Source organism: Leptopilina boulardi, unplaced genomic scaffold (genome assembly GCF_019393585.1).
Source record: "Leptopilina boulardi isolate dan_hultmark-lab unplaced genomic scaffold, ZJU_Lbou_2.1 LbouV2_396, whole genome shotgun sequence".
In the NCBI taxonomy this organism is placed as follows: Eukaryota; Metazoa; Arthropoda; class Insecta; order Hymenoptera; family Figitidae; genus Leptopilina; species Leptopilina boulardi.
The window spans coordinates 303,974-326,290 of record NW_026137969.1 but is presented as its reverse complement, the minus strand read 5'-3'; the positions used below and the strand labels follow the sequence as shown (position 1 = coordinate 326,290).

Below are 22,317 nucleotides of genomic sequence, written 5' to 3'. Positions count from 1 at the left end.
TCACGGAGTTTAAGCGGCCATTTTGAAAAAGTAAATTACGTAAAAAACTAAGCACGTAAATTACATACGTAATATACATGTAAAAAACCATGTAATTTACGTCAAGTATATTACGTACGCAACCCTGATGACTTCACTTCACTTCACTTCAGATTTTCTTGTGTCGTGTACACAAGGTTTACATTGGCACCGGATCACCGTACCGTCCTTTAAGGTGCGTACATACAGCCATTACCTGGTATTTTAAAGTTTGAATAAGACTTCATTCAATAGTTCAATTCGTTTCAAATTTTAAGATTGCACTTTTTGAGAAATCGAAAAACATGCGAGCATATTCTTAATGACGGATTTGACAAAATTTGGACACTGCTAAATGGTGGTTGCCAACGACCCTACCTAAACATTACTGCGCTTGCGCTACGACAACTCTCTTATAGGTCGAAAAAAGCGCGCTTATATAAAATGCTTAATAATAAGAAAACGTTAATAAAGCAATATAAAACTATTTTTGCTATTGAATTTATTTTTTTTGTTAATTATATTACTTCTTAATAAAAAAATATTAATTTACTTAATGTACTTAAGTATGTAATAATAATAATAATAATAATAATAATAATAATAATAATAATAATAATAATATTAATTATAATATTAATAATTTTATTATATTTATACCATTATTGTTATTATTTTTTTATAAAATATATAATCTATTATTAATATTACCAATTTAATATTTATTAATTATATTATTAATAATATTTAATAATTATTATTATTGACATATATACGTGAAACCATGAAAGTTTTGAATTATTTGTAGGTTATGTTCGAACAATTTACCTCAGTTTTGCGTCAAAAATTAACGGCGTAAAATACCTGCTATTTAACCGTAAAGCGTAAAAAAACCACGTAATTTACCTGAGGTATTTTACGCGTTCAACCACCTTGTGTGTTTTCAATACTTTGATTACAGTAAACTTCAGTAAATAAACAAAATAGTAATTTTCTTTTAAAAGGACAATAAATTTTAATAACTAAATATATCAATTATTTGAATGTTATAGCTTACAAAACTTAAATAATAATTTCATGTGTATATCGATAATTTAAGGTTAGAACGCCACATTTATATTATTATAACTTATTTTTTGTTTTAGAAATTAATAAATAAATTTTATTTCAGCCTAAAAGGCCCAGAAACGATTATTATTTTATAATACATTTAAACCTAAATTAATCATTTTTATTTTTTATAGTTATTAGTTAATTTAAATATTGGCAATAGTTAATTAAGTTATTAATTAATTAATAGCCTTACTGTTATATACTGAAAAAAAATTTATTTTGGTTTAAATAATCGGTTATTTGACTATTATCAAATAAATATTTATTTGTATCAAATAATTATTATTTGAGATGGTATTTATTTCAAATACAGAAATTATTGGTTCAAATACAGTTTATTTAATTTAAATAAAAATTATTTGGTTCAAGTAAATATTTATTTGATAATAGTCAAGTAACCGATTATTTGAATCGAAAAAAAATTTTTTTTTTTCAGTGAACAAATAATTTAATTTAATTAACAAACACTAAATATATTATAATTTAATTTTATTAATATTTATTATCTATATTATAAATATGGGGCATTCTATGAGAAGCGGACAACCTTGACATTGGTTTGTTTTTCAATATTACAATTTTATTAAAAATCTATTAATCAAAGGAAAATAGATTTGAATTTTGTAATAAATTTAATGACATTTGATCTCATGGCATTAATTTTATTTTCAAAAATTAAAAAACAAATTTTAAATCAATTTTTCGTAGACTTTGACCATTTTTTAAATATATTTAAAAATAGTTTAAATTGTGTAGATTCTAAGAAATTTAATTTAATTAAAGAAATTTGGAAATTAATTAAAATGAAATTGAAATTTGAAAATTTAAAAAAAAATTGAAATTTAATTTCTTTAATTTTATTCTTATTTCTTCTCGTTTTATTATTTTGTAAAATGGTATTATTTATGATTATAAAAGTTATTTTAAATTTAAATAATAATTAATAATAATAATTTAAATTAATAATTATTAAATTAAAAATAACTTTTAAACCGCATAAATAATGCCATTCTACAAATTGATGTACAGAATTTACATATTTTTAAATATTTTTAAAAATAATTTAAAATTTTTTTAAAAATGGTTGAAGTCTATGAAAAATTGATCTAAAATTTGTCTTTCAACTTTTGAAGTTAAAATTAATCTAATTTTCAAAATTAAAACCATAACGTCAAACGTAATTAAATTTACTACAAAATTAAAACCTACTTTCCTTTAATTAAGAGGGTATACGAGTTTGAATGGCTCAAAAACAAGGTGATTTTTAAGATTTTTTTGTGATTAGTTGATTTTAAAAATCGCGCCAAAATCGATTGTTGCTTCGGCTATTTGCAATTTCGGACAAATGAAAATTCTATCAATTAGAAATTCGGTTAAATGATTTTTCGGTTAAGTAAAAATTCTGCAGAAAAATTGGTTATATGGAAATTATATCAAATAATAATTCAAACAAATGTAAAATTCATGTGAAAAAATAAAATGAAAATTCTATGCAATTAAATTCGACCCAATAAAAAATTCTTTAAAATGCCTATTATGTTAAATTAAAATTCGAGCAAATAAAAATTCTGACAAATAAAAATTCGAACAAATAAAAATTTTGTGAAGTGAATTTTCGGTTATATAAAAATTCTGTAATATTGAAAATCGTTTTGAAGAAAATTCTGTAAAATACTAATTCGAACAAATAAAAAATTCGGCTCAAAAATAATTATGACAAATGAAAATTCTAACTAATGATTTTTAGAATACTTATATTTAATTTTTATTTAATTTATATTTTAAACATATTTAACACAAACCAGTTTAACATCAGCATTGATTTTTTCTGTAATTAACTCAAAACTTTCATTAAAAATTTGCGAATTTTGATTTTCAACGACCTTAACAACAACGCAGCCAATTAATACAAACCATATTTGTACAATGTATCTCTATAATACTCTGTACGAATGGGCTTTGCCCGTATATTTTCAATAAATAAATAAATAAATATTCATGCGTCCCGAATTTTTATATTATCATTAGTGTATATTATGAATTGTATTATACTTTAATGATTGTCCTCATGGTTTCCTTGGACAAAATAAAGAAATAATAATAATAATAATACTTTTAGAAAATTATGAAATTCCAAAATCGATTTTTTTGGAAAAATTTCAACTCTAATGGATTTTTAATAAAAATTTAAATATTTCAAAATAATATTAAAAAACAAACCAATATCGAGATTTTCCACTTCACATAAAATGTCCCATTTAAAAATGGAAGAATTTTCTTTCAGAATTATTTTCTAATAGATTGATAGAAAAAAATTCAAAGTGACTTTGATTATGTTTAAAAGTTTTCAATAATTATGAAAAAAGAAAAAGAAGAGATGGACGATGATAATAATTCAAATGTTGATGACGATGACAATGATTTCTACGAAGGTTCATCTGTATTAGAGAGCCAACAATTCAATGATATTGAAAGAAATACAATGAAAGGTGACACTGTTGGTGATACGGTTTACAGTTCCAAATGGATAATCAATACTCTCATTTCATTGTCTAAGGTGATTGATTGCATTTTATAATTTATAGATATATATAGGGTCAGTTGAGGTAAATGGGGACAAAATCGCTATTTTTCACAAATTACGTAAGTTTCTTCCTTTAAAAGGCAATATTTGCGGGTTTATTTTTTTTTAAGTTGTTCTTTACATTCCTAGGATTAATTTTATGCAGCAGATTCAGATAAGCTTTAAACGCATAAAACTGACTGTCCCCATTTACCCAAAGATTTAGAAAATTTCATAAAATTCGGGGTAAATGGGGATAGCACAGTTTCTAAGAAAGTTTTAAGAAAAAAGTTTCCCTAAGTATATTATTGTATTAAGGGATGAAAAAACTTGAAAAAATTGTAGTAGATATATTAGTTGAACCAATTGAAATTTTTTTATTTTTTTTTTACTTCAGTATTTTGTCTCGCATTTGAAAAAAAAACAGACTTAAAAATCATACCAAATTTTTTTCTTATTCCTTATGACTCCCATAACAGAAATTCACTTGAATTTTTGATTTTTGTTAATTTTGTTAATAATGACAAGCTGTCCCCATTTACCCCAAAAATTTGAAAATTTAGGGTAAATGAGGACAGCTTGTTATTATTAACCAAATTGACAAAAATCAAAAATTCAAGTGAATTTCTGTTATGGGAGTCATAAGGAATAAGAAAAAAATTTGGTATGATTTTTAAGTCTGTTTTCTTTGAAATGCTCGACAAAATATTGAAACAGTTTGACTTTGATTTTCAAGTTTTTCTGCATTGAGCGATAACTTTTTTTTTTATCTTGCTGCCAATTGTCAAGATAAAAGCTTGGCAATACTCAAAACCTCTTGCAGGTGATCTGAGGTTAAAATATTGACGTTGAACTTAATTTTAAAACTGTAAATTAAGCTCCAAAACCTCTTGTCCGCATTTACCCCAACTGACTATACATTCATTGAAAATTGAATTAATTTTTTCATCTATTAAAGATTTGCGAAGATGGCTGGTCTAATGAATTAGAAGAGTCATTGTGTATTTTATGGGACATGACAGGTGAAAAGGATATTGTTAAATTTTTATTGGAAAATGATTTTTTAAAAATGTCCGAATTCACTCTAAAAGTGTCTGAAGAGCCAAGATTAACGGTGAGAGGAGAAAAAATTTTTAAAATTACAATTAAAAACAAAAGAAATAAATAATTAAAATTTTTAGGAAATAATTTTGGGCATTCTTGGAAATATGTGCTGTGATAAACAAGTATTGGAAGCACTTGAAAATAATACAGAATTAACTTCACTTATTTTCAATCTTTTACATTCAGAGGATTCCGAAACACTTGTTCAACTTATTAGAATATTACAAGCTTCCGCTTGGTGTATTCAACAAAATTCAAATTCAATTTGGTTAACAAAATTAAAAGATTGTGAATTTCTTGGCGAATCACTTATTTTTATTCTCAATAGTTCAATGAAAGGTAAATTATATATAATTATTCGAAAAAAAAAATATATAATATTATAATTAATCAGAGAGAAATTTTTTCAAAATAAAATTTCAGACAATTTATTAATGGCGGTTCTCGATTTTATTGCCACATTTGCATTATTAGAATCGAATGCACTTAAAGATTTATTTATTATCGATCATTTAACACCTGCTCTATTGGAATCACTTACACAAATAATGCAAGGATCAAATGAAAGTCATTCAACATTAAAATTAAAATCAATTGACAATTGGCTTTCAATAATAACAAAAATAACAAAAATGGAATTATTACATTTTTCTGACGATGAGAATGATGAAAATTTTCGTAAACTCACGGAAATTATGTGGAAAATTTTACGACCATTCACACAATCATTTAATTTAATTCCATTAGATGAACAAATATTTCATTGCATTCAACGAACTGTTGATATTGTATTGATTTGTCAAAAAAATGAATTTCACTTTGGTTCTGAAGTGATATTAGTTATTCTTCAAATAATGAGCGTTTTATATTCAGGTAAAATATAATAATAATAATAATAATAATAATAATAATAATAATAATAATAATAATAATGATATTTACGTTAAAAATAATGATAAACTTTTTTTTGCAGCTATGGAAAATTTTCAAAGTGAAATTGAAAAAGATCCTGAAAATGCATTAAAAGTACTTTTAAATTATTTAGTGAATTATTGGATTGAAATTTTAGGTATACTCGAGATTGAAGAACTTTCCACTGTTTTACGACTTTGTGATAAAGAAACTGTGAATAATTTAATGAAAACAACAAATGTTAAAACTTCAAAAGATAAAATTCATAAACTTCAAGAAATTCTTTCCTGTTTAAGTTTGTAATATATTTTTTTTAAATACATATATATGTATGTGATTTTTTATTTAAATAGTATTTAATATAACTCGTTGACAGTATAAAAAAAAAAATTATAATATATATATGTAAGTACATAATTTTTTTTTCTTATTTATCAGATAATGAAATAAAAGCAAGGTTTACTATTTTTATTTACAATGTTGTTTTATTTTAAAATGAATCTAATAATCTAATATTAAAAACTCCCTTTTATCCACAGCTAGTGGAAAGACAAGTGTAAATAAATAAATAAAAATTTGATGAAAAAATTTTTTAATACTTTTCAATTCTATTTTTGAATTCGCAATTTTATGAATATTATTTATATAAGATATACTATATCAATAATTTTGGATAGAAAGTCTATCAAAACGAATTATTATTTTTAATAGAATTTGAGAGGACAAAATTTTAATCTTTTTCAATACAATTTTTGCATCCGCAAATTTGTGTATATTGTATAAGATTCTATCAATTATTTTCCATAGAAATTCTATCAAAATAAATACTTTTTTTTTGTTCAATTTGATAAACTAATTTTTAATATAAAAAAATTTATATGCATTTTTTCAATTCTTTTTTTAATCCGCAATTGTAGATAAATTCTTTATGTTTCTATCATATAGTTATTATTGAAAGCTTATCAAATATAATACCTTGTTTACCGAAAAAAATTCCTAGACATTTTAGTTATATTTTGTATAAATTTTCATTTAAAACTTTTTTTGGAAAGTTTATAACAAATTTAATACATGTTTGTATACTTTTTCCGACTTATTTTAATAAAATGAGACTTTTTTGACTTTTTTTTAAACATTTTTTTAAAAAATTTTTTGAACAAAATACGTTTTTTTTAGTTTAGAGTACAAAATCTTCTTCAGATCTTTTTTATTTCAATTATTTAACAAATTTTTAACTAAACTTCTTCACTAAAATTAATTATTTTTAATAATTTTAATAAAAATCCTCACAAATTCAATTATCTTAAACTATTTATCAATTAAAATTTTTATGAAATTTAATAATTGTTTATAATTTTTAAGAAATTAGCAAATAAAATTACCAAAAATTTGTAATTGAAAATTACTTGAAATTTAATTATTTGTAAAAATTTCAATTATTTTTAATGATTTTTATAATATTCTTCGAAAATTCAATTACATATCTGAAAGCATTTTTCAATTAAAAACTTTTTCGAATTCAATTTTTTTATGTGATTTTTAATAAATTCTTCATCAACAAAAATCAATAAAAAATTTTCTTATTATAATTATTGTTTGAAATTTAACACAATCTTTTGAAATTCAATTATTTTCAAAAATTTCAATTTAAAAGCTTCTAAAATTTAATTATTTCTAAAATTTTCCATCTAAAATTTTTAAAAAATTGAATAATTTCAACTGAAATTCAATTATTTTTAATGATTTTTATAATATTCTTTGAAAATTCAACTATCTGAAAACATTTTTCACTATTGAAAAGTTTTTAAATTATTGTATTTTTGTCTGCAATATCTTATAAATTTTTACATTCTCATCATAATGAGAAAATATTACATTTGGGCGATTTTGAACATTCTCTAATTCCAGTAAATCTCGACGTTTTGAGACTTTCTGATGCCGAAATAATGGGTCTTTAAAAAAATGTCTGTCTGTATGTATGTCTGTAGACATAAAATTTTGTCCAACGATATCTAAAATTATTTTGATAAATTATTTTTAGTTCTGTAAATTTTTATTATTGTTTGAAAATTAACAAAATCTTTTGAAATTCAATTGTTTCTAAAAATTTCGACTTTAACTCTTCCAAAATTATTATTATTTAATAAAATTTTTATTTAAAAATCTGTAAAACTTGATTAAGTATTGTCTGAAATTTTTTTCACCATCAAAACTAAAAACTATGACAAAATTTTAAATTCTAAATTGCTTAAATCAGATTTGAAAAAATTATTTAAAAAAAATGGAACTTTAATCTTAAAGTCAATATTTTCATTTGGATAAAATTTTTTTTATGAATAACTTTTTTTTAAACAGGTTAGTCTATTATAATGAGATAGAGAAGGACAAACAACATGTCTATCCTTCTCTAACTCATTCTTCCGATTGCATTTGCAACAAGAAGACTAGTGACAGGTTTCAGTTAAAAAATTAATTATTTAACAGAATAAATTATAACTAAATTAAATTACTTACATGTTTTTCACCTTAAACATTTATTCAATTAGTTTTTAACAATCTCTGTCTGCTTTGTTGTCCCTTCAACTATTTTATGTCACAATTGGTCACAATGTAAAGTTGTGACCGCGCCATAACAGTTTTAGGCTATGTCCACAATAGCCTTTTTTTTATGACAGTGAACATAAAGGCCTAAGCAAAATGACCACGATTAAGAATACGATTACGGGAAACATGAGATAGAAAAGGACAGATACTATCTCTGTCCTTTTCTATCTCATGCTTCCCGTAATCGTAATCGTAGTCATTCTGCTTAGGCCTTTATGTTCACTGTCATAAAAAAAAAAGTTTATTGTGCACATAGCCTAAAAGAAACATTAAAATTTCATCAAAAAACAGTAAATATATTTTAAATTTGTTCGTGAAAGTATTTATAAAAAAAAAAAAATGGAAGAATTTGAAAACGATTCTCGTAATAGTGCTGTATTTTCAAAATTAGAAATTCCATCGCCAAAATTAAAGAAAATTCTCATTGCCGAATCTGATTTTTATGGTGAAACAAAAATAAAATCACTACAAACAACATATACATGGTCATTAAAAAATTTTGAATCACTTGTTAAAATTAATGATCACATTGATACAACATCATTTATATTAAATGACGATTCAAATGTTCAATGTTTTTTGAGTGCAAATTTTAATGAATGGATGTCAATATCATTAACATTTACAACAAAAGTTTCACCCACATATAATTATGAAATTAAAATTCATACAATAAATGAAAATATGACAAGTTCATTTCATGAAATTGCATATGCACGTAATATTACAAAAGGTGAAAAAATAATATTTGAAAATTTTCTTCTCGTCGATAAAGAAGAATCAAATAATTTTCTCGTTAATGGCAATCTTTTTTTATTATGTGAAATTTCACGTATGGATTCAATATTTATATGTCGTAACAATAATATTGATATAACAATGGAAAATAATATTGCCAATGATATGACAATGATATTGAAAAATAATTTATTAACAGACGTAAAATTATTGGTTAACGATAAAGAATATCGTGCACATAAATGTATATTGGCGGCAAGATCACCTGTATTTATGGCAATGTTTCAAATAAATATGCTTGAAAATATTGAAAGTGAAATAATAATTGACAACACTGAACCTGAATATGTTGAGAAAATGTTACAATTTTTTTATTCAGATAAAATTGATAATTTAGAAAAGGATACAGAAAAATTACTCGAATTATCTGATAAATATGATATTAAAGGATTGAAATTAATTTGTGCACAGGAATTATGTAAAAATATTGATGTCGATACGGCGCTTGATGTTCTTGTTTGGGCCGATAAATGTAATTCATTTGAATTAAAAGAACGTGCATTAAATTTTATTCGTAATCAAATGAAAAGTATTCTTGAATCAGAGGGTTATAATCATTTTGTTCAAAATCATTCGAATTTATTAAAAGAATTATTCTCCCATGTATCGACGCCAAAAATGAAGAAAATTAAATTAGATCTTTAATTTTTTCTTCTTTTTTTTTTCTTTTTCATTGGTTAAAAAAAATAATTGCGAAAAATTTTAATGTATTTAAAAATTCGTCTTTTAAAATTGTAATTTTACTGTAATTTTTAAAATAATTTTTTAGACGTAAATATTTTAAAATTTGTTACGAATTACGATTTTGAAAATATGTAATTTTCACTACATATTTCGCATTAACTAATTTTTTAATTTGTTTTTTTTTTATTACTTACGTTATTCGATATTCAGAAAAAAAAATGATTTTATGACTATTTTTTGAGAAAATTTATAAACTAATGTAAAATTTGAAGAAAAAAAATGTAAACCAATGTAAAAATTTTAAATATATACTACAGGCTTCAAAGTGAAAGACTTTATTACTTTTTTAAAACATTTCTGAGTGAAATCATCAAAAATTTTAAATTAAAAATTAACTTAAAGTTGAATTAATTTCAAAAAATCAAAATTGTAATTCTTTGAAAATTCAATTACTTTCAAAAAATATTAATCTAAAATTATTTGATAAATTATTTTTACTTCTGTAAAATTTAATTATTGTTTGAAAATTAACGAAATCTTATGAAATTCAATTATTTCTAAAAATTTTAATTTATTTATTTAAGGGACTTCAAAATTAAAGTTAATTATATTTTAAAAATAAATAAAAAAAAAACTGAGGGGAAAGGAAAAATTTTAATCAAATAAAAACAAAAAATTTATTTGTTTTTTTATTTATTCAATATACGGGACTAAAAAATGTAAATTGTAAAAAAACATAAAAAATTCTTAATTATATTTTGAAAATAACTTTTAATTATAAATAAAAATAAAAAAATTATAAAATAAATAAAAAATAAAATCATCAAAAATTTTTAATTAAAAATTAACTTAAATTCAATTAATTTCAAAAAATTTTAAATTGTAAATCTTTGAAAATTCAATTACTTTTAAAAAATGTTTAATCTAAAATTTTTTAATAAATTATTTTTACTTCTGTAAAACTTGATAAAGTATTGTCTGAAATTTTTTTCACCATCAAAACTAAAAACTATGACAAAATTTTTAATTCTAAATTGCTTAAATCAAACTTAAAAAAATTATAAAAATGGAACTTTAAAAACTTTTTTTTCGAAATTTGTCCTACTTAAATAAAATTTTGAAAATTTATCTTACAATTAGTTCGATTCTGAAATATTGGAAGTAAATTTTCTTGATAATATTTTTATAGAATTATTCTCATTACAGAATTAATAAAATGAATTTAATATCTAATAACATTAGTTATTTAAAGTAATTTAACTAATTAAATTTTGTTAAAATAAAAAAATCGACTTTTTTCGAATATAAATCGACTAAAACGACTATTTTTGTATCTTAAAGTAGATCCGAGGCCTGTGTAACTAATTTTAATAGTTTTTTTCAACGAGGCTACTTTTTTGCTACTAATTTTAGCCAAAATCCACTAAATGCTACTTTTTTCTAAAAAAAAAAATAATTTAAAAAAGACAGAATTCAAGAATTTTAAATTTTAGCGAATTTTTTGATTCGTAAAATCGCGCCAAGTTTATTATTTATTATTGGCCGCGTGAACTACTTGCTTTATATAATTATTTTTTACACGAATTTTCATTTTTCAAAATAGCATTTAACACAATTTCTCTTTAAACGAACTTTTACCCAATAGAATTTTTAATTTGGCAAATTTTATTTGACAGAATTTTTATTTTACAAAAATTTCTCTTTAACCATCTTTTTTTTTTTTTTTTAATAATTCTAATTTAACCGAAATTCAGACAATTGAATTTTAGAGTAGTTTGAATTGAAAAATATTTTAAATAATTGAAATACCAAGATCTTGATTTTATTAGAAATAATTATTGCAACAAAAAATTTAAATTAAAATTGCTGAATATTATTAACAGATTTTCAAACAGTAATTGAATTTTAGAGAATTTTTAATTAAAAAATGTTTGAATTTTTGAATAATTGGATTGAAATTATTAATTTAGCAAAGAATTTTAGATACAAATTTATAAATAATTGAATTTTAGAAGAGTTCGATTTAAGATTTTTAGAAATAATTGAATTTTTGGAAATTTTTAATTAAAATTGTTTTAAATTACTAAATATTTAATATAAACTTTCGATTCCAAGTTTTAGGATTTAAAAATTCAAATTACTTAAAATTCTATACTCAATGAGAATTATAATAAATTAAAAATAGATTAAATTAGAATTCTTTTCAAGAAACAGTTGGGTAAAGAGAAATTTTGTAAAATAAAAATTCTGTCAAATAAAAATTCAATACTTTCAAAAATTCCGTTAAGTAAACATTCGTTTAAAAAAAAAATTCTTTGTTAAATGCTATTTTGTAAAATTAAAATTTATGAGAAAAATTCATTTTTAAGGAATAATTATTTTTTAAGGATTCATACTTCTCAATAATCGTAAAATCATTTTTAAAATATGTTTGAATTTTTTTTTCATTTTTATTATAATTTTGGATATTTTATTTTAAAATTATAATTTTGGAAAATATTTTTAAAAAATATATGTATTTTTTCTAAAAAGTTTAAAAACATAATTTAAATATTTTAAAACTGAAATTTATTTATTTAAAAATGTTAATTAATTTAAAATTAAAATAATAATTTAATAATTTCAGAACAATAATTTAAATTTGTTCCTTTAATAAACGAAAATAATTATTTTTACCTCTTTTTTTCTAATTATTTATTTATTTTCATTATTTTCGTATCTATAGAATCTGAAGTTCGTGGCATTATATCGCGTTTTTCTCTTATTTTTTGACGTAAAAGTCAAGTACAAACTTAAACGTATTTTTATACCTTTTTTTTTACAAAAAAAAACATACATCCCCAGTGCACATGAAAATAAAATAATTCAAAATTTCACAAAATATGATAAAAGCGAATAATTCATTTGAACAATGTCAACGACAAATTTAGAAAATTTCAATTCTGTTTCCTGTGAGTATAATTTGTATAATTAATAATTAATAATTAATAATCAACCAAAATTTACACAAAAAGGACATAATTTTGTAAAAAAAATGTTTGTTTTTTTTTTTATTGAAAAATTACAGGTAAAGGAGAAAGTGACACTTTTCATTCTGACAATGTAAAAAATAAAAGTTATTTAAAGAAACCAATTCCAATTTCTGCACGTCAGAAAATTAATAGTAAATCAACAATCGGAACATGTTCAGCATCAAAAGTAAAGAAAAAAAAAAAAATAATTATCAGAGCTAATTTTTTTTCTTTTTATTTTTCATTGTAGTCATTAAAAAATAGAAATCATTTAATAAATAGTACAAAATTTTCATTATAGGCAGAATTACCGGAAAATGAAAATTTAGTACAACGTTCAAATTCAAAAAATCGTGCACGATCTTCGTCAATTGCAAGAATTACAAAGGCATCGAATAATTCGCAGAAACGAATAATTGAAAATCAATATTTAACGAAGAAAAATCGTTACAATGTCGTGCGAAGAGAAATGGAAAATAAGCACGTGAGTTTTTATTTTTATTTTTTGGTATAAAAATTCTTTTTCCAAACTTAATGAAATGAAAATAAAAAATTATTAATTATTTTTTTTAGTCAACATGTACATTTTTTCACTATATTAAAATAAGTGAAAAAAAAATTATTAAAAATTTTAATTATATTTTAAAAATAAATAAAAAAAAACGGAGGCAAAAGGAAAATTTTTAATTAAATAAAAACAAAAAATTTAATTGTTTATTTATTTATTCAATATACGAAACTAAAAAATGTAAATTGTAAAAAAAAATTATAAAAAATTCTTAATTATATTTTGAAAATAACTAAAAAAAACAACTGAGGGAATTGAAAAACTTTTAATTATAAATAAAAATAAAAAATTATAATAAAATACCTGTAAAATAAAATTATTAAAAAATTAAAAAATTTTTTTTTATTTAAAACAAGAAATTTTAATTATTTTTTAAAAATAACAAAATAAAAACTGAGGGAATGGGAAAATTTTTATTAATTGAAAAGAAAAAATTACTCTAAAATAAATAAATAAATAAAAAATTATCAAAAAAACTTAATTATATTTTAATTATATTTTGAAAAAATGCCTAGGATCTACTTTAATGTACAAAAGAAGTCTTTTCAGTCGATTTTTATAATTATTGAAAATTTTAGAAGGTTTTAAATTAAAATTTTTAGAAGTAATTTGAATTTCAAAAGATTTCAAATTGAAATTTTTGAAAATTTTTATTGCTGAAGATTTTTTTAATTTCAGTGAATAGTAAAATTTTACTGAATTTTAAACTAAAACCAGTTTTAAATAATTGTGTTTTTTTTAAGAACTTGATTGAAATTATTATTAACTATTAATATTAATTATTACTTACTAAATTATTAAGTTTAGATTTTTGAAAATAATTGAATTTCATGTGATTTTTAATTGAAATTTTTATTTCATTTTATTTTTTTATTTTATTTTCTCAAATTATCATTTTTTCAGAAATTTTAAACAATAATTGAATTTTTAACAAGTTTTAATTGAAAAATATTTTCAGATAATTGTATTTTTGAAGAATTTGAATTAAATTATTGAAAATAATTAATTTAGCAAAGAATTTTTGTTTGAAAATTTGTTAATTAATTAAATTTTGGAAGAGCTGCATTGTAAACGACAAAAAATTGTATTTTATTAAAAAATTTTGTAAAAATTTTATTAAAAAAATAGCAACTCATAAAAAAATCGAAAAGAGTAAAAAAATGTCGTAAAATTCGAGACCTGTGAAAATTATTTTTAAAAAAACTGAGGAAATAGAAATTTTTTTTTTTAATGAAAATAAAAAATTCTCTTTACTTTAAAAAATAAAAATGTATAAAATATTTTTTTTAGAAAGTTGCTATTGAAATGTATAATGAAGTATTACAATTACGTGAAAAAGTAATTGCATTGGGTGCAAAAGATCCCGGTAAACCGGATGAAATTGGTTTAATACAATGCACATCAGAAAAAGAAAAACGTTTCGATTCACAAATACCAATTCAAATTGAATCAACAATTATCAATAATATTCCTGAATGTGATATTAATAATGAATTTATGGAAAATATTGAATTAAATTTACAATCAATTCCAAATAGTTTAACGGAATTTTGTAAAAAAGTTTTAAACGATCGAATGGAAATTGTCACATGGGTTATGGAATACGATCATCAAGATTGTGAAAATGATTTTGCATTAAATGAAAAAATTGAAATATTTCGCAACGAGGATAATGAATTAATTGAAAAATTAGAGAACACAAAGAGGGAACAATTTGAATTGATTGAAAATTTAACGAAAAAATTTGAATCACTTTGGATTGAATGTCAGAGTTATAGGGAGAATTTTAAAAATTCCAAAAATAATGAACAAAATTTCATTGAAGTGGAGAAATTAAAAAATTTACTCAATAGTGAAATGGAAAAATCACAAAAACTTAAGGAGGGAAAAAGTCATGTTGAAAGTCAAATGACAAAATTGAGAAGTAAATTGAGAGATTTTGAAATACAAGTAAATAATGGTGAGGGAAAAATTAATCAATTACAAAATTCTGTTGAACAATTGAAATCACAATTAAAGCAAAAGGAAATATTTTTGGAACAACAAACAAAGGATGTGCAAAAAAGTGCAAGAAGCAATAAGAGTGCTATCAATAAATTGGAGAGTCAAAAGGAAAATCTCGAATCACGGTTTGTTTGTTTTTTCATTTTCAATTTTCCAAAAAAAATTGGAAAAAAAATATATATATTTTTCCCTACTTGATGAACATTAATAGAAAATAATTTTTTGAAATTTCAATTTTAAAATAGTAAAAATTACAAAATGGTTAAAATATTTTTTTTTTCCAAACTGTAATAAATAGAAAAATTATTTATTCTGATTAATTTTGCAGAAAAAATGAGCGTTTGTAAATTTGAATGAGTTAAAATTTTACTGCGGTCGTTCTTGATAATTTTTTTTTTTTTTTTTTTTTAAATAATTTTTACAGTCTTGCCAGTTTGACGGAGGAGTTGTCGAAAAAGACTAATTCTTTTGAAGCCGCTCAAAAGACAATGAATCAACTCGAAGAGAGAATAAAAGAACTTGACCGAGAAAAACAATTGAGGTATTTATTTAAATTAAAATTTAACTTTAATTTATAAAAGCTAAAAAATTGTTTGTTTTTTTTTTTAATTTTTAAAACTATTTTTCATCAATTTTTCTTGGAGACTTAATCGATTATATTTTAAAAATGTAATATTACAAAATATATTTTTTTAATTTAGAAAAATTATTATTATCATTATTATTATTATTGTATTCTATTATATAAAATATTTATGGCATTATTGTAATTTTAGATTGCAATTAGAGGCTAAATTAGTAGAATTAAAAGAATACAGTGCAAATTTGGAAAATGAAAATAAAGAACTGACGTTAAAAGCGGAATCATTGGGTCATTATTTTTTGTTCATTTTTATATTATTTTAACAAACTTTTAGAATATACAATGAAAAATTTTTTTTATTTGATTTAAATAATCGATAATTTGACTATTATCAAATATTTATTTGTAAAAATTATTTTTATTTGAATAAAAAAATAAAACTGTATTTAAACCAATAAATTTTGGTATTTGAAACCAATAAAATTTAATTATTACCTATTTATTAAATTAATTAATAAACGAAATAAAAATTATTTGCTTCAAGGAAATATTTATTTATTAAATAGTCAAGTAACAGATTTTATTTGAATGAAATTAAATTTTTTTTCATAGTATAAAATATTTAATTATTTTTTATTTTTCTTTTATATATATTAAAATTAGAATTGTGTGTAATATTTTTTCGTTTTTATATAGCCATTGAAGAATTAAATGAAACAAAATTATGCAATGAATTGGAAGATGCAAAATCGACAATTTTAAAGCAAGAGGAAAGAATCGATCAGCTACATAGAGAAAGAGTAGATTTAATAGCCGCCATGAATCGAGTATCTGTAGGTTGTTTATAATTAAAAATTTCCAACATATTTAGAAAACTCCCAAAAAATTGTATGAAATTATCGTTAATGTTTTTTTCAATCAAAAATAGAAATTAAATTTTTTTTTTCAATCATTTAATATAATTTTTAGATATTTATACTTTCATATTCAAAATTGTGAGAGAAAAAAAAAATTGTTGTTTTTCTGATTAATGTTTCAGGAACAGGAAGTAATTGAAGAGAAACAAAATCAATTAATCTCAGATTTATTGAGGACAACGAATGAATTGAAAAATTTTAAAGAAGAAAATGTTCAATTGAAAAAGAATCTTAAAACTGCGTAAGTAATATGAATTTTCTTCATATTTAATCAGTTTTTATTTATATATTCGAATTTTATTTAACATAAGAAAAATAAGGAGGAACATAATAGAATTTTAAAGTTTTTTTTGTAATTAATTTTCTATATTATAAAAGGATATAAATATTTGGATTTATTTTGATTTTTGCTGCTTTAGGAAAGTGATAATAATTAATAGTTTAATGATGAAATTATCTATTAATTATACTTTTTAAAAAAATAAATTCAAGTAAAAATAAAAAAAAATAATAAATAAAAGAGTAGATCAAAAATAAAAATTTATAAAAAAATAAGTGAAAAATAAAAAAAATTTCCCATACCGGGAATCGAACCCGAGCCTCCTGGGTGAAAGCCAGGTATCCTAGCCACTAGACCATATGGGACTTGGGAGATGAATTTTTTTAGCCAATAAAGAGGAAGCGTTTAAAAAACAAATTAATTATTTCGACAAAAAGTGTTGAAAAAAAGGAAACCTTGTGTGGCCAGGAGCGTATGCACTAATTATGAAAAGATTTTGTGCATTTTTAATTTCTATTTTAATTATAGTTGTTTCTATTGTTTTTATTTGATTAGTTGTTTTTAAATTTATTTTAGTAAATTTTATGCTATCTTTTATAACTATGGCAGTTCCCCCTCCATGATCAGAATTTCTGTCGTCTCGTATTATATTTTAATTTTTCAATGTAGAATTGTGCTTTTTATTTAATTTTGTTTCAGAGATCAATGTTATATCGGGTTTCATATATTTTAAACTAATCCACTCTTTGTTATTTAAATTGTTGTCCATAATAGACATATTCAATATTTAATTTTTTACAGGTAACTTTCGTCATCTCAATATTTTTGTCCAGTTTTTCATTTATTGTTTTAAGTTCCGATGTAAAGAACTTAAATATGTCATCTTTGAATTTGTCTAATACGGTCCTCAATTTATCTTCGGTATCATTATTATTATTTTCTATATTAATACCCACATTAGTATCATTTTCGTTTAATTTTTTAATTCCATTTTTATTTGAGGTTATGTTGGCAAATATCAAGGTATCCTAGCCAGTAGACAAATTATAAAATCAGTTTATATACTTTTTGTAAATATTAAATTATTCGTTCATTTTCACCTCTAATAATATTTCTCGGACGTTAAAGATTAAATAAAAAATTATAAAATCATTTTTAAGATAATTAAATTATTAAAGAATAAAATTTTGCAATTTTTTTTTAAATTTTTTAATAAATAATAAAAGACCACTCAGAACGCCCAAACTCCCATTACCTTCTGCACAAACTGCAGAAGACGAACGATCCTCGAGTACTGGAAAGATCGATGAAAAAATCGATCTCGCCAGCAGTCTCTCACGCTCAGAGAGAAGAGCTACTGCTCATCATCGTGGCTGCATCGACTCCACTTTTGGGTAGAGAGGACGTGAAGATATACTACAGAAATGATCCTGTGAAGTATGATCTTGTCTTTTCGTTGTTTCGCCACGACTACTTATACTATTTTCTCCGCATCTCGCTTGTGAGAGTGATTCAGACAAGCCCTCTGTTGAGCGCCATTTCAACTATCATGCTTGACCTCCCACTTGCTGCGTTCTCATTGGTTTAACTTTTTCCCGCGTTCAAAAATTTAATTTTGAAAAATTAAATACTACAATATTTCATTTTTTAATTTAATTGAAATTAAAAAAAAAATTATTTACCAATAATTTTGTAACAAATTGTAATTAGGGATTTTTTTTATTATATTTTTAGTCTTAGTAAGTTGATTGTTGAAATTAGTAATTTTTTTTTCTAAATAAATGGAATAATAAAATTATTTTTAATTTTCAAATTACAATAAATACAAAAATTTTACAAAATTGTAAAACAATTTTTTTTTTGGGTTGGTAATTTTTTGAGTAATTAATTAATAAAAAAAAATAATTTTTCTATTAGTGTGACCAAGGGAGAAATGGTTCAGAAACAATTACTTGAATTACATTCTCGTCTGCAAAATCAATGTAAAGAAAATGGAAAAGCCGATTGGAGTGCATTTATAATTGATTTACAACAACAGAATTCGGATTTAAAATGCACTCTTACTGATTTTGCAAAGAAAAATAAAAAACTCGAAGCTGAATTATCCCAAAAACAAATTGAACTCGAGTGCATTCAACATAATCAAGGTAAAATTCTCAAAGCAAGAGACGAGATGAAAAATCATAATAATAATAATAATAAGCCATCAAATCAGAATGAAGAGAAAAAAATTGAACACGACTTAAAACAACCGGTGAGTTAAAAATATAAATCTTATTAATATTTCTTTTTCGATTGAAATTTTTTTTTTTCATCAAAAATTAAAATTTTAAATTAAAAAAATTATAAAATAAAAATTTTTTAATTAAAATACAAAAAATATATATTTTATATATATAGAGCACATCAAAAGCGGAGGATCTTCAGGAAATAATTTTAGCTCTCGAGGGTAAACAAATGCGAATAATGCAATTGGAAAAAATGTTAAAACAAATGGAGGAACAACAGGATAGAGCACAAGCACAAAGAATACGTTTAGAGAGTCGAATTGCACAATTAGAAATGTCAGCTAAAGAAAAAACAAATCGGTATGTCGAGGACAATAATAATAAAAATAATGCGGCTCTTAAAAAATTTCCAAAATCCCCATTAAAAATTATCTCCCCTCATCTTTCACAAACCACAACTAAAAATTTATTTCAAGAATTACAAATTTCCTCATTAGGACGAAAAAAAATTTCCAATTCGCCTAAAACTATTATTAATAATAATAATAATAATAGTAATAATAATGATAATAATAAATTATTTGTTAATCGTTCGATTTTAAAATCACGAATTAAAAATTCCCCACGTTTTTTTGAGAAGGAAAAAAATTCTTCAAATAATTATAATATTGAGCGATTAAAAGGAGGTGGAAAATCATTGAAAAATTCTCAATTATTGATGGCAACTACAGCGAATACTGCTCAAGTTCTAGCCTATCAAATAAAAAAAACTCAATATGATTGGTTATTAAAGCCTTTAGCGAGTCCTAGATTTTCATTGAATTTAAATAATAATAATAATAATAATGATGATAATAATTCACCAACTAGAGAATTTCATTCATCTAGAAATAAAATATTGAGAAAAAAATATGTTAAATGCAATCGAAAACGAAGTCAAAGTAAAGAATCAATATTTCGTGGTTATAAAAAGAGAACATTTCGATTTAATCGACCATATTGTGATTATCAATCGCCACGAAAACAAACACCATCTATTCGTGTTCGACAATATACTGTATAGGGAATTATTTACATTTTTGGCAAATTTTAATTTTTTTTTAAAGTCTCTCGGAAAAATTAGAATTGGAATTTTTTTTTTTTTCAATAGGGAGAAATAATTTTACACTTGTGGGAATTTTTGTGGTTTCGAATTAATTATCGAATTTCAATTTAGCAGAATTTTATAAAATATTTTTTTACTAAAAATTATACCGAATTTTCATATCGAAGAATTTTTATTCAATTAAATTCTGATTTAAAAGAATTAAGCAGAAATTTTATATTTTATAATTTTTTTAATTTTATTCTAGTTTGGCGAATTTTTTATTTAACAGAATTTATATTTAGGAAAATTTTCATAAAAAAAAAGAAATTTTTTATTTAATATTTCGGTCAAATTTTGTACAAATGAAAGTTCTGTAAAAAAATTCGTAGTTTTAAAAGTTTAATAAAATGTGAATTTCGGTAAAATAGAAATTCACAAATTTAAAAATTTTGTTGAATAAAAATTTTTTCTTTCTTAATATAGATAAGTAAAAATTGTTCGTTGTGAAAATTTGATCTTCCTTTTTTTAATTAATTAATTTATTGTAAGTATAATTTTGTTGATTATTTTTTTTGTTTATAAATAAAATTAATAAGTATAAAATTCTATCAAAACAATTGTTTTTATAAACGAAAAATTTGAAAAAAATCTTGAAAAAACTATGTTTAATTTTTGATTTGATATTTTTTACGTTACCAAACAAAAATATAAAAATATTACGAACGAAAAATATATTAAAAATTTTTTTTAGCAATTTCAAAAAAAAGTTCAAAAAAATTCGTGTAATTCAAACTAAATTTTATTAAGAAAAAAAAGAAAATGCAATTATTCAAAGAAAGTACAAAATTTACAAAAATACAAATATTCATAAAATTTCATATTTACTTTGAATTTCTCTCCACGGTATTAATGAAATAAATTATTTTTAAATTTAAAAATTCGATTAAAAAAAAAAAATTTAGTTAAAATTCTATTAAATGAAAATTTGTGTGTTTGAATAAAAAAAATTTAGTTGATTTATTTAACACTTCAAAAAAAAAAGAAAATACTAAAATGTCCAATTTTATTTTAAAAAAATAGTTTTTTTAAACTATCTAAATTTTTTATATCACTTAACATAAATATTTTTACCGAAAATAATAATTATAATAATGACCGCATCTGGTCTGCTTTAATATAGGCTAGGTACTTCTTGCAGTGTCGCTGTATTTTTTTAAAAGGAATTCTGAGAAATTAAAAAATTCCTTACAGGAGTGCCTAGTCCTTGAAAGCAGACTTGAGAGCGTGTTGCAATATTAAAAATCTAAAATTTTTTTCTTTATTTTATAGGAGCAAAACGTTCAGTATCCTGTAAGGAATTTTTTCATCAAAAACAAAAATTTGTCCAAATTTTATGTAAAATTTTATCTTGTTTTGTTGTTAAAATAATGATGAATTAACCGCGTGCAATTTGGGGAAAAAGTTTTTTTTGTGCGTGTTTTTTTTTAATGAATGTTTATAAAAGTTTTATTTGTAGTGGCTTTTATTTTATATGCATTCTTACAAAAAAAAAAAAAATAAATAAATGTAATATTTTTAAAAACATGCTTTTCGTTATTTTGATTAATATTTCTTGTTAATTTGTTCGATTTTTCATTTTCTCGTTCTATTTTTATTTTTTTTTTTGCATTTTATTTCGTCGAAATTTAATCCTAATTCGTGTATGCATTCAAAAATTCTTCATAAGTTATTTCATCTATTAATTATTAACATTTTTTTATTTTATTATTACTTAAATTTGTAATAATTTTTATTTTTATAATTTTATTACCAAAAATTTCGATTGAACCCATTTTTTGTTCAT

At 21.6% G+C, this 22,317-nt stretch overlaps 2 protein-coding genes and 2 non-coding genes across 5 annotated transcripts; 2 read left to right on the top strand and 2 right to left on the bottom strand.

Moving 5' to 3' along the window:
- The first annotated feature begins 161 nt into the window (after window positions 1-161).
- LOC127288867 (protein saal1) lies at window positions 162-6,152 on the top strand. 2 transcript variants are annotated; one of them, XM_051316565.1, is made up of 6 exons: window positions 162-214; window positions 3,416-3,688; window positions 4,653-4,808; window positions 4,876-5,137; window positions 5,222-5,671; window positions 5,772-6,152. In XM_051316565.1, the coding sequence occupies exons 2-6, from the start codon at window positions 3,488-3,490 to the stop codon at window positions 6,011-6,013; spliced, it is 1,311 nt and encodes a 436-aa protein (XP_051172522.1). In that variant the 5' UTR covers window positions 162-214; window positions 3,416-3,487; the 3' UTR covers window positions 6,014-6,152. The 2 variants fall into 2 exon arrangements, with proteins under 2 accessions (XP_051172522.1, XP_051172521.1); XM_051316564.1 differs by lacking the exon at window positions 162-214 and adding an exon at window positions 896-1,117.
- A 6,416-nt stretch (window positions 6,153-12,568) lies between these two features.
- On the top strand, window positions 12,569-22,302 carry LOC127288865 (protein Daple-like). Its single transcript, XM_051316562.1, has 11 exons — window positions 12,569-12,747; window positions 12,864-12,994; window positions 13,109-13,291; window positions 14,666-15,504; window positions 15,804-15,920; window positions 16,156-16,250; window positions 16,659-16,795; window positions 17,002-17,120; window positions 19,077-19,413; window positions 19,560-19,747; window positions 21,804-22,302. The coding sequence occupies exons 1-11, from the start codon at window positions 12,708-12,710 to the stop codon at window positions 21,826-21,828; spliced, it is 2,211 nt and encodes a 736-aa protein (XP_051172519.1). The 5' UTR covers window positions 12,569-12,707; the 3' UTR covers window positions 21,829-22,302.
- Trnae-uuc (transfer RNA glutamic acid (anticodon UUC)) lies at window positions 17,453-17,524 on the bottom strand. Its single transcript has one exon. It is a non-coding gene; the product is annotated as a tRNA-Glu (tRNA).
- LOC127288882 (small nucleolar RNA U3) lies at window positions 18,386-18,606 on the bottom strand. The gene has a single exon (XR_007844102.1). It is a non-coding gene; the product is annotated as a small nucleolar RNA U3 (small nucleolar RNA).
- Window positions 22,303-22,317: the final 15 nt, after the last annotated feature.

What these genes read in the sequence shown, in the direction of transcription:
- LOC127288867 (XM_051316565.1), top strand. Translation starts at nt 3,488, where the DNA reads ATGAAAAAAGAAAAAGAAGAGATGGACGATGATAATAATTCAAATGTT. An exon ending in CTCTCATTTCATTGTCTAAG is followed by an intron (nt 3,689 to 4,652) that starts GTGATTGATTGC and finishes CATCTATTAAAG; the next exon opens with ATTTGCGAAGATGGCTGGTC. An exon ending in AATGAGCGTTTTATATTCAG is followed by an intron (nt 5,672 to 5,771) that starts GTAAAATATAAT and finishes TTTTTTTTGCAG; the next exon opens with CTATGGAAAATTTTCAAAGT.
- LOC127288865 (XM_051316562.1), top strand. Translation starts at nt 12,708, where the DNA reads ATGTCAACGACAAATTTAGAAAATTTCAATTCTGTTTCCT. An exon ending in GAACATGTTCAGCATCAAAA is followed by an intron (nt 12,995 to 13,108) that starts GTAAAGAAAAAA and finishes TTTTCATTATAG; the next exon opens with GCAGAATTACCGGAAAATGA. An exon ending in GACCGAGAAAAACAATTGAG is followed by an intron (nt 15,921 to 16,155) that starts GTATTTATTTAA and finishes TTGTAATTTTAG; the next exon opens with ATTGCAATTAGAGGCTAAAT.